General features: G+C 33.6%; 3 protein-coding genes across 3 annotated transcripts; all 3 read right to left on the bottom strand.

Annotated features, from left to right (window-relative positions):
• Positions 1–102: 102 nt before the first annotated feature.
• Positions 103–2,697, bottom strand: LOC144843526 (carboxypeptidase B-like). The gene is made up of 7 exons (XM_078700314.1): positions 2,327–2,697; positions 2,102–2,203; positions 1,770–1,877; positions 1,415–1,525; positions 1,100–1,190; positions 683–979; positions 103–296 (listed from the first exon to the last, which is right to left on the bottom strand). The coding sequence occupies exons 1-7, from the start codon at positions 2,498–2,500 to the stop codon at positions 103–105; spliced, it is 1,077 nt and encodes a 358-aa protein (XP_078556440.1). The 5' UTR covers positions 2,501–2,697.
• Positions 2,698–3,218: 521 nt separating this feature from the next.
• On the bottom strand, positions 3,219–6,064 carry LOC144842157 (carboxypeptidase B-like). Its single transcript, XM_078698555.1, has 9 exons — positions 5,984–6,064; positions 5,825–5,906; positions 5,496–5,714; positions 5,273–5,374; positions 4,962–5,069; positions 4,606–4,716; positions 4,330–4,420; positions 3,913–4,209; positions 3,219–3,705 (listed from the first exon to the last, which is right to left on the bottom strand). Exons 1-9 carry the CDS (start codon positions 6,049–6,051, stop codon positions 3,512–3,514), a joined length of 1,272 nt encoding a protein of 423 aa, XP_078554681.1. The 5' UTR covers positions 6,052–6,064; the 3' UTR covers positions 3,219–3,511.
• Positions 6,065–6,411: 347 nt separating this feature from the next.
• On the bottom strand, positions 6,412–18,378 carry LOC144841940 (uncharacterized). The gene is made up of 17 exons (XM_078698244.1): positions 18,249–18,378; positions 17,565–17,583; positions 17,249–17,364; positions 15,879–16,065; positions 15,502–15,671; positions 14,586–14,753; positions 13,998–14,115; positions 13,625–13,759; positions 13,137–13,228; positions 12,809–13,046; positions 12,606–12,673; positions 11,997–12,246; positions 11,726–11,805; positions 11,330–11,564; positions 11,096–11,182; positions 8,859–10,828; positions 6,412–8,697 (listed from the first exon to the last, which is right to left on the bottom strand). The coding sequence occupies exons 1-17, from the start codon at positions 18,249–18,251 to the stop codon at positions 8,557–8,559; spliced, it is 4,077 nt and encodes a 1,358-aa protein (XP_078554370.1). The 5' UTR covers positions 18,252–18,378; the 3' UTR covers positions 6,412–8,556.
• Between the last annotated feature and the right edge of the window lie 225 nt (positions 18,379–18,603).

The raw sequence follows: 18,603 nt of genomic DNA, 5'->3' as shown, positions 1-18,603 counted from the left end.
ATTAAATACATTCAAAACTCCGTAAATTAAAATTAATCATTTTTGTATTATTGAAAAACACCGTAATTATTATAATTAATCAACAGTATTGTTTGTTTGTATTTAATTGTTTATTTCATTCAGAATGAAGCGCCCCATAGCCTTCACTCCTTCGTAAGTCTCAATGCCTGACGGCTGTATTTGGTGTTCTGGCAGAAGGAACCCGTATGTTCCAGTATCACGTAGTTCGACGGTGTATGAATACGTAGCACCTAGTTCGATATAGCCCCAGTCCTTGCTTGCACCAGATGAAACATCTATAAATTAAAAAAAAAAACCATTTAAATAGGCCGGCTACTAACATCAATTTATGAATATTATCTGTCTTTTGACTTGTTAATAATGTAACTCACACCCTTTGCAACTAAAATGTTCCATGTGAGCATCTTAAGCCGATTTTCCACTATGCGAATTTGTTCGCGCGAATCGAAAGCGTCACTTTATACGCATATATGCATTTCATGTTTCCATCTCACAAATCCCTCTCTACGCATGCGTATAAGCTGATACTGTCGATTCGCGCGAACAAATGCGCCTAGTGTTTCGGCTTTAATGCGATCGTAAAAGATTCCGGGGTTTTTTTTATCCTCGGGTTTAATATATTCTGAATTTAGTAAAATACATATTTTGTTTGAAAACTCACAAAGAACTTTAGAGCCAGGTCCATAAACATACTTCGTCCCATAAACGGACTCGATAGCTTGAGTCGTCTCTCTTGCAAAGTCGTCTTGTGCAGCTGCATCTGGTGGAAGTTCCTTGTCGGTCCAGGACCACGGCGCTAACATCATCTGACGGTAGCTATGCCAATCAAGGAATACTTTAAATGGTTGGGTTTTAGCCTTCTCCAATAGAAAATCTGTACTTCCTTTTATCTCAGGTTCAGAGAAAGCATGTGGACCAGCGTAGGTCAACGAACATGAATTATTACTAGCTCCTTCACCTTAATGATAAAATGAATACAATAACGATCGACATACAACCGGTATATTGGCCTATATTGTTACAGTGATATAGAAAATAAATGATGTGATGATGTGTTCATTTAATTGCACATGCCTACCTCCCCATTTATAACCATAGTTCCTGTTCGGATCGGTTCCAACGCACGGGTTTCCTTTGAATCGTTGACGTGTTTTTCTCCAAAGACGATCCTAAGAAAATGTATAGCAATTAATTAGGCAGTGTTTGATCAAAAGTAAACGCACACAGTTTAATGATGTCGTCAATGATGTTGTAGTCACACTGTATTCATCGTTGCAAAAGTTCATTGTAAAACAATTATTTTTATTTATTTTTACGGATAGTTATGCAGCCATAACAAAAATAGTTTTTAAAAAAACTCATTTGTGGATATCATAAGCGAAAGATTTCTTACATATACCCAGGTGTACGCGTAGCCGTCAACATTAAGAGATGGGACAATGTACCAATCTATCTCGTCTAACATGCGAGTCACTTCGCTATCTCTTCCGTAATCTTCTACAAACTAACATAAGATATACGAAATTGTATTAGTATACATGTGTCAATTTTCTCATCCATTTAATTGTTTATTAACTATCGGCTACATCGGTAAACATGTTTACTGATGTAGCCGATAGTTAATAAACAATTAAATGGAAGTATATTATTGGATATGCATTAATTAATGTTATATAGTCCTCAGTATTGTTATTCATGACGGCATACAGTGTTTTTTTTGGGTTTTTTTCCAATGACTTTAGTCTTACTTTATTGGTGAAGTACATAACAGTAGCTGGTGAGATCCACTCACGAGCGTGGATACCACCTTGAAAGTAAATGGCTGGATTGCCAGTTGATGATAAATCACCAGAGATCTAAACATTAAAAATAACAATTTGATCAGGATTTACATATAGGCCTAGTAGTATTCTAAATGTAATCTATAATAATAATGATACACTTCTAAGGTTAAATTTTAATAAATGTGCCATTTTTAGTGTCACATCATGTTAATTTTCAGATGTCATTAAACAATACAAAATGTTTATTTAATTTTAACAAGGATAAAATCTACTTTAAATAAATAAATTACTATTACCTTTAAGCCATTAATTGGTCGTTTTTCATATGAAGTTGTCAGGAGAAACGATTCAACAATGTTGCCGTTATCTTGTGAAAATGTCTTGACCCAATCTTGAATCTTATAAAAACAATTATTGACAAGTTTCAAAAACCTATATAAAATTATAATCATATATATGGTAAATGTACAAAAGATTCTTCGAAGTGACAGAGGATGTAAAAGATTAATAAGGCATTTTACCTCATCGTATGTATGGTACACGGTATAATCAAAGTCGCCACCAACTGCCCTAGTCCGTATTGTATCTCGCTCATTATCTATCAGTTCCTGTACGTTCTCAATGATTACTGTAAATTGTAAACCACGATTTGTGAGAACGTTCCGAAAGGTATCAATAAACCACGGAGAAACCATCAGGTCAACAGAGTTGGTCTGGTGATTGGCAGCCCAGCTATCAATCTAAGGTGTTCCAACAGATTGATAATGTAATGTTTAATTTACTCTAAAAACTCGTAGATGTACTTTCCAATAATATTGAGTAAATTGAAATTAGGCCTACCTTGTCTTCATACATCGACGCTGCTGTGTTTACCCATTTAACATCAGTCTCGTCTTCACATCGGATACGCCATACCTGAAAGCTATAAACCACAATATTGTATCGAAAAACATCAAAATAAACCAACATCGTTATTTTGTTTTCTTCAAAAAACACTTACTTTTCATATCTTTGGTGAGACCCCAACGTAGTAGAAACAACTAAACTTAGGAAAACAAACTTCCACATTATTCAATACGTGTTCCACCGAATAACACGTTATAACACTTGCACTCAATTGCTGTCACATATCATCGACGACTTCTTATCATATGTTGTTCGATTTTACGGGGATGAGAACTAGTATTCTGATGCAGCTGTTGATTATAGGCATTAATGTTTATATACCAGATAAGTTTAAACTGTACTGCGTTTTCATTAAAATAATAACAAAACAAATTTAGCAACAATTAATAGACGAGTCCAAAGTGTTTCCAAAACAACGAATGTATAATCACATGACTTTTAATTATTATCTCTTCAAGTTTACATTGCTGTTTTTCAGTACCGGGTCCTTAAAGTACTAACTATTTAATTACAATCGTTAAAACAATGACGAATAAAAAAATTAGGCCTATTGATTGTAATTAAAAGATTTTATTTAATTTCTTGATTGAGTAGATTGAGAAAAAAACGTCAGATAAAAGCAAGAACCAATAGAGTAATTAATGGGTGATTTGAGTTGGGGGATAAATTAATCATTTTGTTTATAGTCTGCCTAATTAATCGAATTAGTATCACTTAGCAATAGAGATATTTTCAATGCATTAAATACAATAAAAACACCGTAATTATTATAATTAATCAACAGTATTGTTTGTTTGTATTTAATTGTTTATTTCATTTAGAATGAAGCGCCCCATAGCCTTCACTCCTTCGTAAGTCTCAATGCCTGACGGCTGTATTTGGTGTTCTGGCAGAAGGAACCCGTATGTTCCAGTATCACGTAGTTCGACGGTGTATGAATACGTAGCACCTAGTCCGACATAGCCCCAGTCCTTGCTCGCACCAGATGAAACATCTATAAATTAAAAAAAAACATTTAAAAAGGCCAACTAACATCAACTTATGAATATTATATGTGTTTAGAATTGTTAATAATGCAACTCACTCTTTGCAACTAAAATGTTCCATGTGAGCATTTTAATGCAATGGTAAAAGATTTTTTTTTATCCTCGGGTTTAATATATTCTGAATTTAGTAAAATATATTTTGTTTGAAAACTTACAAAGAACTTTAGAGCCAGGTCCATAAACATACTTCGTCCCATAAACAGACTCGATAGCTTGAGTCGTCTCTCTTGCAAAGTCGTCTTGTGCAGCTGCATCTGGTGGAAGTTCCTTGTCGGTCCAGGACCACGGCGCTAACATCAGCTGAGAGTAGCTATGCCAATCAATGAATACTTTAAATGGTTGGGTTTTAGCCTTCTCCAATAGAAAATCTGTACTTCCTTTGATCTCAGGTTCAGAGAAAGCATGTGGACCAGCGTAGGTCAACGAACATGAATTATTACTAGCTCCTTCACCTTAATGATAAAATGAATACAATAACGATCGACATACAACCGGTATATTAGCTTATATTGTTACAGTGATATAGAAAATAAATGATGTGATGATGTGTTCATTTAATTGCACATGCCTACCTCCCCATTTATAACCATAGTTCCTGTTCGGATCGGTTCCAACGCACGGGTTTCCTTTGAATCTTTGACGTGTTTTTCTCCAAAGACGATCCTAAGAAAACATATTAGCAATTAAGGCAGTGTTTGTTAGTATTACTAAAGTCGTAAATGATGTAGTAGTCACATTGTATTATCGTTGCAAAAGTTCATAGTAAACCAATTATTTTTACGGAATAGTTTGCAGCCATAACAGAAAAAAACTCATTTTGTGGATATCATAAGCGAACGATTTCTTACATATTCCCAGGTGTACACGTAGCCGTCAGCATTAAGAGATGGGACAATGTACCAATCTATCTCGTCTAACATGCGAGTCACTTCGCTATCTCTTCCATAATCTTCTACAAGCTAACATAAGAGATACGAAATTGTAATAGTATTGTACATGTGTCAATTTTCTCATCCATTCAATTGTTTGAACTATCGGCTATACATCAGTAAACATGGAATTGATCAACGTTAAAATCTTGATACGTAAGTATATTATTGGATATGCATTAATTAATGTTATATAGTCGATCCTCAGTATTGTTATTCATGACGGCACACAGTACAGTTTTTTTATTATTATTTTTTTATTGATTTAGTCTTACTTTATTGGTGAAGTACATAACAGTAGCTGGAGAGATCCACTCACGAGAGTGGATACCACCTTGAAAGTAAATGGCTGGTTTGCCAGTTGATGATAAATCACCAGAGATCTAAACATTAAAAATAATAATGGTCAGAATTTACATAATTATAGTATTTTTCTAAATTATACAGTTCTAACGTCAATCGATTTTTAAATGTGCTATTTTTAGTGTTACATCATGTTAATTTTCAGAAGTCATTAAACAATACAAAATGTTTACTTTATTGTAACAAGGATAACATCTACTTTAAATAAATAAACTACTATTACCTTTAAGCCATTAATTGGTCGTTTTTCATATGAAGTTGTCAGGAGAAACGATTCAACAATGTTGCTGTTTTCTTTTGAAAATGTCTTGACCCAATCTTGAATCTTGTAAAAACAATTATTGACAACGTTTCAAAAACCTATATAAAATGATGGTAAATGGACTAAAGATGCTTTGAAGTGACAAGAGGATGGTAATTTAAAAAAGATTAATAAGGCATTTTACCTCATCGTATGTATGGTACACGGTATAATCAAAGTCGGCACCAACTGCCCTAGTCCGTATTGTATCTCGCTCATTGTTTATCAGTTCATGTACGTTCTCAATGATTACTGTAAATTGTAAACCATGACTTGTGAGAAGGTTCCGAAAGGTATCAATAAACCACGGAGAAACCATCAGGTCAACAGAGTTGGTCTGGTGATTGGCAGCCCAGCTATCAATCTAAGGTGTTCCAAGATTGATAATGTAATGTTTAATTTAATGTTTAATTTACTCTAAAAACTCGTAGATTTATACTTTCCAATAATTGAGTAAATTGAAATTAGGCCTACCTTGTCTTCATACATCGACGCTGCTGTGTTTACCCATTTAACATCAGTCTCGTCTTCACATCGGATACGCCATACCTGAAAGCTATAAACCACAATATTGTATCGAAAAACATCAAATTAACCAACATCGTTATTTTGTTTTCTTCAAAAAACACTTACTTGTCATATCTTTGGTGAGACCCCAAAGTAGTAGAAACAACTAAACTTAGGAAAACAAACTTCCACATGATTCAATACGTGTTCCACCGAATAACACGTTATACCACTTGCACCCAATTGCTGCCACGGATATCGACGAATTCTTATCATAGTTGTTGATGATGGGATGAGAACTAGTATTTAGATGCAGCTGTTGATTATAGGCATTATTGTTTATATACCAGATAAGTTTAAACTTCGAATATCAATTAAGTTATTGCGGAATATCAGCATCACGCGACCATGCTGTTGTTGCTCAATGGTAATTTCGTATTATTTTCACTATACACATTTTGATATTTTACCGTCGAACAAACAAAAGTAGAATATGCTGTGGTATCAAATACATTCAAGCAATGTTTATTTTAAAGTATAGACGCATGACAAAATTCATCTTTGACAACTATTTCGTCATTTAATCAAACGTTGTACCACCATAGTATACAAATGAACAGTACAACATAGGATAGCGTATTAATACGCTCATGAGACCTCGAAAATAAATACATTATTTGTTATAAGGAAAACACTGTTTAGGTATCGTGACGTTTCTTAATCACAATATAAGCTAATAACATTCAATCATAATCAAATAGATTACTTTATGCATGCATACCTCAGTTCATGTTTTTTTTTTGGCAAATAATTATATAAACTTTTATTAAAATAAAAAAAATCCTTATAACTAAACAATATTTACTGTACACGTTGTTCTATAATAGCATTCAGCTGGTGCAGTTTGGCACGTTATTGCATTCTTACTTAAAGCATTGAGTTAGGTATAGTCTATACCTCCTCCTCATCCTATTCGTATATACATAAGATACTCTTTTAACCCTAACCCTTAAAGCATTGAGTTAGGTATAGTCTATACCTCCTCCTCATCCTATTCGTATATACATATTATTTACAACCTCGAAGTATACTCTCTGCATGAATAATGTAACGACTCTTATAAAATAGGCATACAGAACCTAACCAAACTAATTAAACAAAATTGCATGTTTGCCTATAATTGTGTTCATGAAAACAGAATTATCTTATGTTAAAATGGTATAAATAACGCCACAGTGAAGTAACACAATGTATTTTTAGTATACCAATATTCAATCTATAGTAACATAAACGTCTTATCCGAGTTCTCATTTCTAAATGAAACTTTGACTTCTTTAAACATTATAAATGAAATCGTAAAATAAAAATATACGCCATCTTTTGAGAAGAAGTCGATAATATTGAAAGAACGATAGTATTAATTTGCTAAACATAATACTGAATACCAACTAACACACTACTCCCTGTTCAGTCCTTATACGAAATAATTTGAATGTCCATTTTAAATAACACACTGATAATGTCGAGTACTGACGAGGCTTAACACACGAATTAGGGATTTTGTTGGCCGACGGACGTATGTCGCATGCTTCCGGATACAGGGGAAATAATTTAGCATAGCCGTTTGATATGGTCAATAATAATAAATCAACATGTTGCAAGGTCTATCTGTTGAATTAAGGTGTTTAATATTATTTAACTTTCTTAAATTACTAATTTGTTAGTAGAACTTAATTTATTTAATAAATAATTTAAATTGCTAATACATATCAAAATAAAGCGTACAAAAATATAACCGAAATTACTTTTCTTATTATAATTTTTGCATTTTCCAAAATTCTTTAATTATCTTGATTTACTTTTGTCTTGTATTCCCTAGAATTATAAGTATTTAATAATATATCTTCTTTAACTAGAAATAGTTATTTTATTCGTTACACCCTGCCCACACAGGCTAATCTCCTGTTGAACTCATTCTGAGCAATTACATCATCATTCGTTACACCCGCCACACAGATTAATCTGTTTGAACTTGACAATTTATGTCAATATTTTGAATTCTTATATGTATATACTGAAAGATAAATCATCAATATTGAACTTAATTCACTGAAATAATATTTTTGCTTAATAATAAACATTGTATAAAACTAAACATTCTATTTATATTTTAAATTGAACAAACCAAAAGCTAAAGCATTGTATTTCACTGTTCAGTTCATTCTTACAAAATCGCTTTAGTGTATGATTTAGTGTATGATTTCTTATTCAACTTTCTTTAATAGTTTAAAATCATGATTAAAAATACAATATCTGTTAAACATAATACTTGAGCAATAGACACTTAAAATACCTTTAAAAATTGCATTGTCGTCAAAAAAAATAAGAGATAGGTATATTGTAGTTTACAGTTTGTTAATTAACAGTTGTTACCTTGTATAGAAGTCACAGCAAAAAAACCCCAATAAAACACAGATTTACAAATATTAAACGAATCATCAATACTTGATCAAGCAATAATCAATACAGATGTATGTATGGATGCAGCTGTAAAAAAATGTATTAATAATAATAACTTTGTAATAATATTGTACATAATGGCTATTTATCACATATAAATATGAACAATTTCTCTTATAAAACACCATAAATCAATGAAAATTCTTATACTGTAGATTAGACTTGGAATGGGAGCAAGCCTATGTTACTGTTGGTGATGGGTAATGAGATCTGAGAAGCTCAATTTGATGGTAAATCTTGAGAGAGGGCGCCACCTTCATGCCAGTCAGTTTAGCTATCTGCTCTTTGGTTAGAGACATAAATTTAAGACCATCAATTTTCTGAAGAAAAAATATATAATTATATATAAATAAAAGTGAACAGGCACAGAACAAATTATAAAATGAAGAAATTCTAAACTTCCCAGTTATAATGGGAAATTATTACATTTTAGCTAATACAGTTTTTTAGAACAGTAGGTGTGTGATAAAAAAAAACTAACCTGTCTTCGAAAGGTATCTGCACAAGAACCCTCACCAGCATCAATCAGGAACTGAACAACTGCTGCCACACTCCACTTCCAGGGGTCAAAGTTGGGGCTTCTCTGTTGCACCTCTTCCTTTTCTTCTTCTCTCTTTTCAACGTTCTGCTTCTGTACTTGCAGAGCTGCTGTTGAATTGTGAGCTAGCCTTGCATACTGAACTGAAAAGCTATTCAATGGATTCAAATGGGACACTTTCACACTAGACGAGTTTATAAGCCTTGGTATTTGCATTATTTGCTCTGGTGGAACACTCAAAAGATTTTGTCTGCCTGTGTTGGGCATTGAGTGTTGAGGGCTAGCATTTGGTGAACTTGCAAGATTATGAATTGACTGTAAGTTTGGTTGATCAATCATCTGTAGTGGTTTTGAAGTCACACTGATAGCTTTCATAGCAAATTGTTTGCCATCATGTCCAGCTGGTATCAGCATGTAAGGACTGGGTGGCTGGGGGTGTGTTGAGAAGTTGATTGCAGTGTTTGTATACTGTGTTTGCAGCGACAAATTAGAAGTTGATGATGTAGGGCTAGCTGCTGGTGTCATAGGATCACCTATTGGTTTAGTATTTGAAGAAATAGTTTTTGCAATTGAGGAAGTAGCCCACATAGCAAGTGGCTCGGAAGGACCTCTCCAATGTTGGGTAAGACTGGCAAATGGCGGCAATTCAGGTCTTAAAACATTTTGAACTGGCGATGGAAGTGGAGGAGTCATTGGAATAAAATGTTGTGGAGGACTCTTCTCATGATCAGAAATGCTTTCCTGTGTCTGACATCCTTTTCCTAACAATTTATTATGTGGATGCATTCCTACAGATTGGACGGAGTGTGTTTGACTTAATACAGATTCATGTGTTTGAGGTGAAGTTACTGGTGATGTCACTTGGTGTAATGAAGGAACATTTGGATTATTCAAGGCAAATGCTTTAACAACATCTGATGACTGCCCAGAATATCTGTCTAGATTGTCACCTGAAGATATTGAATCAGTTGTTTTTAGTTTTGTTCTGGGTTCTACAAATCCATTGTAGATATGAGGTTCCAATCTTATCAGATCAATCTGACCAGGTAGATTGAGTAGAGTAGCTAGATGGCTAGTTCTAGCAATTGGTGAGTTGGGAACAGACCTTTGTTTTTCAGCCTTGGTTTTAGCTATTGTCTTCTTTGGTACTTGTGCAGGACAATTACGAGCCTTCTGTTTTGTTTTTGTTGCTTTTGATTTGTTGGACGATAGTGCAATTTGTCGTAATAATGCTCCTTGTGAAGTGCTGTTTAAGTCAAGATGTGGGATGTTATTGATATTTGGAGTTAACCTTTTTGTTGGTATAGATTCTGGTTCATTCTTGATTACAGTGTTGGTAGGATATGAAGGAGGATCTGTCTTTTGCTTGAGCTGTGATGTTTTCAGAGTTGCTGCAGCTACATTAGTTACAGCTGTTGAATATGACAAATCATTGGATTTAGAAGATAAAAGAGACTCTGTTTTTTTACCATTAACTGTTAAAACACTGCCATCAACTACTGCTCCATTTTTTTCATCAGACTGTTTAACTTCCTTCTTCAGTCTTGACAAGATTTCTAGCACATCTGGTGACATCAAATTATATTTTATTTCTGTTGCTTTATCTATATTCAACTTTAAATTCTTCTGGCTTTTCTTCTCAAGCTTTTTCGAAATTTTCTCAACCTTCCTCTTCCCCTCGGATTGTTCTTTTTTCTTTTCAGACACCTTTTTACTGGCTGGTTTCTTTTCACATTTCTTCTCATTAGGAGTTTTCTTTTCAGATGGTTTCTTCTTTTTCTCTATACTGGGTTTTGTTTTAGGCAAGGGAAAGCAGAGATCTTCTTCATCAGAAAATCTATAAATAGCATCAGCATTAACAGCATTCACAGAAATCCTCTGTTTACTTGGATTGCACTCACTGTTTTTCCTCTCTGTTAAAAATACAAGTAGTATTTCATAAAATACCCAGATAACACAAAATATGAAACATAAAACCATGCTCATTTAAAAAAAACTTTTACAAAATAAATCCAAAGGCAAATTACTCAAACAAATGACAATGCTGTGGGTATCAGTGGCTGGATCTCAATGGAGATACAAAATAAAATAAGCAGAAAGCTATCAACGATAAAGTAAAAGAGCCAGGAACATTAACAAGGTTAATAATAATAATCAAATATTATTAATTGCAAACTTACTCCTTGAAGCACATGATGATGTGGATTTCTTTTTCTTGGCCAATGATGGTGGAAGCACTGGGACAGGTGGAGAATATTCCATTTTTTCTAATTTAAAAGAAATGTTTAGCATAGAACAGTATACACTTATATTGAGTGAAAAATTGATATAAAAACCAGATTTTTACAGTTTAAACAGTTAATAAACATAACTTATAATGAATGGTTTGTTAGTACTGTACTATTAAATATTACCTGATATTTTAGGTGGCTGTAAAGGATATGAGGTCATCTCACACCATCCAACAGGGTACACATCACGACTGTGCATTTCAACCCATTGATCATAAGAAGAGTCCCAGCCATCAAAATGTACTTGGATAAGAGGTCCAGCAATCTTTGTTATGGTACCAACACAAATAAACGAAGATTCAATCAGGTCGACTGCCTCCACTTTGTGCCCTATTTTCCACCCTGGATTAGTAACATCCTACAAATAAACAACATTAATATTATTACAGTACTTTTAGTTTAAAATATTAAACTCAACACTTTCCATACCACATAGCATAAAACTTGACAATGGCAAACATTAGAATGTTTAGTAATTATAGCAGCATCACTTCTTATCCAATTATAATGTGTACTTACCTGTTGAAAGAGTTCAACAGGGGCTGCAAGAGAGTTAGTTCTACGCAAATAGTCATCCCAGTCAAATATGTTTGTGTAACCTAAAAAAGAAACGAAATAATTGAACTAAACATCTAGACTTTACAATGCATTTCATGGTTAATAGTGAGAGCCGATTTCTTTTGACCTATTTGCAAATATATTTTAGTGTATATTCTTATGGACAATATATATTTACCAGTTTAGTACGAGATAATATTTGGTCTGTAAAAGATAAACAAAGCCAACCTACCCTGTGGTGGAACCAGTTCGATCTTATGGTAGTCACAAAAACCAACTGGTAGTATAGAAGCTGAGCTGCGATGATAGCAGAATGGTTCCTTCTTAGGTGCATCACCCATTGAATCTATCTCTACCATCAGGTATCCATCTCTTAACACACAGCGTATTGTGGCTACGCATATATTACCAAGTTTCAGAGGGTCAACAGCTTCTAACTTCATGCCATTGTGAAAATTGTGCTTTTCTCCAAAAAGGGGAGGCTTGAAACAAGATCAATAATTTATCTTAATGATTCTAACGTCATCATCAATACAAAATAGTCTCTTTCAAACACAAGATCAATAATTTATCTTAATGATTCTAACGTCATCATCAATACAAAATAGTCTCTTTCAAACACAAGATACTATAATTTATCTTAATGATTCTAACGTCATCATCAATACACAATAGTCTCTTTCAAACACAAGATACTATAATTTATCTTAATGATTCTAACGTCATCATCAATACAAAATAGTCTCTTTCAAACACAAGATACTATAATTTTTAAATTAATTGTGAATTAAAAATAAATCACAATAACAATGAACTATAAAACAAAAAAGATTATTCTTACATCCTTAAACAAATGACTTGGTGCATCATAGGTGTGCCTACCCCTGTCTAGAGCTTCGTTCTTGTATGCTAACAAAAAACATGTATAGTACTTTATATTTTTTTGTAAAATTACAAACATACAAAACACAGAAAAAATGAATATAAATAATTGTGGTTGGAAGGAAAGATTATTATTGTTGGTGCAAAAGATACAAAACTTACAAGATGTGTCAATGAGTGGATGTCCTACTTTCCTTGACCAGCCTTTGGGATGAATCAACGGTGATGATGAATTATACCAAAAGTCTCTGTTTGGATCATGTATAGTATCATATTGCACTTGTAACCTATTAGATACTACCGCTTGGATAGTGGCTGAACATGTACTGGAAATCATTCTCTTGTACACAGCTTCTAACTGCATGTTGGGTTGAAATGGGCATCTTAGTTCTTCTTCAATCTGCAAGTTTTTACATAAACATTATCTATAGTTAGGTATCCACTCTGGAAGACATGTAAATCACATCAAGTGGAAATAAACATTTCTTACCAATTCTTTTGATATCTGAATTGTAGGTGCACTTTGGTGAGCAACTCTATTAACAAACTCCAACCAGTTAGAACCTATCTTCTCCATAAGGTCTGAAAATATGAATTACAGTACTAAAATTCACCAATAGTGAAATTATTACTTATTATTATTATTATGTATCTCAATATATCTCAAGAAGGATGGTAATTTTCAAATAATACATACAAAATCAGAAACAAGATAAGAGTCACAAGGGACAAAGTAAAAGAAGCGAAATGTTGATGGGCAGGTCAAGAAGAGAAGACAACAAAGAATTGCAGTCGAGAATCAGAAAAAAGAAGGGGAAGACAGAAACGCAGATGGAGGGACGATATCATATCTTATAGAGGAACAACTGGGACTAGGACAGCGCAGAACAGAAATGAATGACAGCTACATCTGACAGGGGATGATGAAGCCAGGGTAAGGTGCACTTGATTTAGGTTTTAATATTAATAATCATGTACCTTTAGGGGGTCTAAGCTTCCTGCCTACTTTTTCTGCTCCATTGACTGGGTAGCATTCAATCTTGCATAGATGAACCCAAAAGTCTTTGGAACTGTCAATACCATACCCTTCAAACCGAAGTAAAGCTTTATAACCTAAGTAAAAAGAAATAAGAAAAAAAAATATTTATACAAAAAAATTCCATTTCAATCTTTCATCCCAGCTTGGCAGAACAAGTACTTGTAATTCCTGATACTAACTAACTAATGCTAATTAATTAGATGAGATGGTCAGGGCCAATAGCAGGACTGAACCACAATAATTGTTTTATCCAGGTTATACACAAAATAAATAAGATTATAATATTCCTATTTATTTTCCTAAAAACCTTACCAGCAACCTGTACTATCCTAGCAATCCAAAAATAATCTTTATCTTCTCCACCATCTCTGTTGTTAACTTCAATTAATGCACTCAACATTGAGCATTTCCACTCCTTAAACATTGGTGCCTACAGAATACAAACAATATTATAAATATAGGTTGTTTCTTAGATTAGATTGGTATCCATTTGATCACATTAAAATAACCATCTTAATATTTAATTACACACAAGTATACTTACATGATGGAAGCATTTAATGGGAGCAGCTTCAGAGCATTCAGATTCAAGATACCTTGTCCAACTGAACATTAGGGCACAAGTATACTTACATGATGGAAGCATTTAATGGGAGCAGCTTGAGAGCATTCAGATTCAAGATACCTTGTCCAACTGAACGTTAGGGCACAAGTATACTTACATGATGGAAGCATTTAATGGGAGCAGCTTCAGAGCATTCAGATTCAAGATACCTTGTCCAACTGAACGTTAGGGCACAAGTATACTTACATGATGGAAGCATTTAATGGGAGCAGCTTCAGAGCATTCAGATTCAAGATACCTTGTCCAACTGAACATTAGGGCACAAGTATACTTACATGATGGAAGCATTTAATGGGAGCAGCTTCAGAGCATTCAGATTCAAGATACCTTGTCCAACTGAACGTTTGAAGACCGTTCTGGTTACAGATGGTCGCCACTTTTCTTCCACCCTCATGAGCAGGGAACAGCGGTTTGGCACGGTCTTGAGGGAACAATGTTGGTACCTATAGACAAATATTTTTTTTAAATTATGTTACTTGAAATTATCATACTGATGCAAACACTGTCTGTTGCACTTAATACAGAGAATCAATAAGTAGAAGTATAAACCAATACCTGAAGATTCTTAGCGTATTGAGAGTGGTCTTAAGTAAAGTATAAAACAATACCTGAAGATTCTTAGCATATTGAGAGTGGTCTTAAGTAAAGTATAAAACAATACCTGAAGATTCTTAGCATATTGAGAGTGGTCTTAAGTAAAGTATAAAACAATACCTGAAGATTCTTAGCATATTGAGAGTGGTCTTAAGTAAAGTATAAACCAATACCTGAAGATTCTTAGCATATTGAGAGTGGTCTTAAGTAAAGTATAAAACAATACCTGAAGATTCTTAGCATATTGAGAGTGGTCTTAAGTAAAGTATAAAACAATACCTGAAGATTCTTAGCATATTGAGATTGGTCTTAAGTAAAGTATAAAACAATATCTGAAGATTCTTAGCATATTGAGAGTGGTCTTAAGTAAAGTATAAACCAATACCTGCAGATTCTTAGCATATGGAGAGTGGTCTTAAGTAAAGTATAAACCAATACCTGCAGATTCTTAGCATATTGAGAGTGGTCTTAAGGAAAGTATAAACCAATACCTGCAGATTCTTAGCATATGGAGAGTGGTCTTAAGTAAAGTATAAAACAATACCTGCAGATTCTTAGCATATGGAGAGTGGTCTTAAGTAAAGTATAAACCAATACCTGCAGATTCTTAGCATATGGAGAGTGGTCTGGTGATTTCTCCTGCAATTCACCTTTTTCCTTTTTACAAACTGCAAACTTCTTTGTACAAGACACACTGCAGAATGGGTAGCGTCTACAGTACGACATGAAATGTACACTTCGCCACATATTACAATAGGCACAGGGACCTAGACAATCAATATAAAGAAACAATTATATTACAGCCTCACTTCGCCACATATTACAATAGGCACAGGGACCTAGACAACCAATATAAAGAAACAATTATATTACAGCCTCTGCACAACTTATAGTTTTCACAACATATTCCAATCAATGAAATACAATTTGGTAATATGTTATATAAATCCAAGCACTATAAATTGTGTACTAACCAAAATCCTTTCCTTTCATCTCATAAAATGGCATTCCTTCATATAGGGCTTCATCATTTCCAGCTGTTTCACTGCATTGTTCCTTTGATGTCTTTTTATCTATCTCATTACTATGTTCTGAATTCAGTAAATATAAGCTGTACAAGCGTCCTGATTTCAAAAGTTTATCATCGCTGAAATCATGACCCTGAAATAAAAGCCAAAAATAAATAAAAGATTTTGCAAAACAAGATTTAATTGATTGCCTTATGCCAATATATCAAGATAACTACCACATATTCCACACTTAATACTTATTATAGTGCAAATATTTTGAGGCCACATTAACATAAACTTGGTGTCAAGTAAAAATATTATTGATATATATGTCTACAATTACCAGATTAATTGTTTTCATCATCATCATTAAGCTTGAAGTTTAAGGTTACACATAATTAGAACTGTTTACAATGAAATACATTTCTAAGTTTGTATCTCCATTGAGATTCAGCCACTGATACCCACAGCATTGTCATGTTTTCAGTGCTTATTTTATTTGTATCTCCATTGAGATTCAGCCACTGATACCCACAGCATTGTCATGTTGTCAGTGCTTATTTTATTTTGTATCTCCATTGAGATTCAGCCACTGATACCCACAGCATTGTCATGTTTTCAGTGCTTATTTTATTTTGTATCTCCATTGAGATTCAGCCACTGATACCCACAGCATTGTCATGTTTTCAGTGCTTATTTTATTTGTATCTCCATTGAGATTCAGCCACTGATACCCACAGCATTGTCATGTTTTCAGTGCTTATTTTATTTTGTATCTCCATTGAGATTCAGCCACTGATACCCACAGCATTGTCATGTTTTCAGTGCTTATTTTATTTTGTATCTCCATTGAGATTCAGCCACTGATACCCACAGCATTGTCATTTTTTCAGTGCTTATTTTATTTGTATCTCCATTGAGATTCAGCCACTGATACCCACAGCATTGTCATGTTTTCAGTGCTTATTTTATTTTGAATCTCCATTGAGATCCAGTCACTGATACCCACAGCATTGTCATTTTTTCAGTGCTTATTTTATTTGTATCTCCATTGAGATTCAGCCACTGATACCCACAGCATTGTCATTTTTTTAGTGCTTATTTTATTTGTATCTCCATTGAGATTCAGCCACTGATACCCACAGCATTGTCATTTTTCAGTAATTTGCTTTTGATACTGTATACTTTCTACTATATACTAAACCATACTTTTCTGTCAGCTGTAAATTTTTTATTATGGTATTTAATAAATCTTAATATTAAGATTTTAAACATGACTAGTAGATCTACTTATTTACGAACTGGAATGACTATAATAAAGTGAAAACAATTACCAAATCAGCATCCATAAGGCTCTTGTAAGAGGGTAGCACACTGGCTGGCTCTTGGCTAAGAAGGGGATCAGCTCCCCCCTTCATTCCATCTCGCTCAAGATTAACGTCGTCCCACTCTATAGAAACAATGCAAACTTAATAATAATAATACATTCTTTTTTTATTTATTCTAACCAAAACAAACAAAAAGGTTAGTTAAATTGTTGGTCACTACATGAGAATAGCTTTTTTGCAATCATATAAATATAACTTCTCTTTAAATGTATTTTGTATCGGGTAATTGAACTAATTTAACATATACGGTATATTACGTTACCTGTATCTAGTTCCGTATCCTGTAAAGAAACAACATTTGTATTGTTAATTAATGATTCGGATCAAATGGATCTTGTTCAAGTTTTTTGTATTAAGAAGCAATGATTCAAGACATGTTATTGGTTCACTTAAAAAAAGAATGGAATGGAAAGATCTTGCAAAAACACTATATAGGCCCCTAATTTAGGCAAATGTTAAAATACTGTTAAAAACGATTACAAATTAAAAAAAATCAATTAATTGTCGGAATGCCTATACTATTACTGCTGGCCCTCTTCTACGTCATAATTACTAGATTATTTGATGATAAACTAGGCTAGACACATAGGCCCAGAGTGCTGTCAGTTAGTAAAAAATGGATGACTGGTATCTATCTGCACTGCATGCATGATGCCATCTTATTATTAAATATTATTAGGCCTGGCCTAGGCTAGTCTTTTTATTATGCGTAGCCAGCCATAATTTTCATAATAATTATAAAAATTATGGCTAGGCCTAGCCCTAGCTAGGCGGCACGCATTCTATGCTAGGTAGGCCTAGATTAGATAAGTTAGCATTTACCTGTACTTAGGCCATGCTAGACCGGCCTACCTCCTAGCCTAGGCCTAGCTAGTCTAGAGAGGCCTAGCCTAACTCAACTGAAAAAACCTCCAACAAACGTGGACGTTTCAGACGACGTACATACCATTTTAATTTCTTAGTTGCTTCAGAATTTTAAGTTATTGAAATCATTTATTAATATAAGCATATTTAAAAAGTTGATTAACAATTTATTAATTTTAATTGATGAAAACACATAATCGTGTGTGTTGCAGCATCAGTTTTTTAAAGAAGGGAGAATTTATCTCGCGCAACATAACGAAAAAAATAATATCAACAACACCGCAGAGAAACAGTGCGCATGCCCAGAGAGTACACCTAAACGCTGTAAAACAAATATTGCTATTGGCTCATGCCGTTTCAAGAAAAAAAACATATTGATTAAATTTTAAAAAGCAAGCTTTCTCACAGAGTATTTAGATTATTAAATTGAATTAAAT

The sequence above is a fragment of the Antedon bifida genome, chromosome 5 (assembly GCF_963402885.1).
Source record: "Antedon bifida chromosome 5, ecAntBifi1.1, whole genome shotgun sequence".
NCBI lineage: Eukaryota > Metazoa > Echinodermata > Crinoidea > Comatulida > Antedonidae > Antedon > Antedon bifida.
The sequence above is the reverse complement of the archived record's forward strand: the minus strand, read 5'-3'. Positions and strand labels throughout refer to the sequence as shown.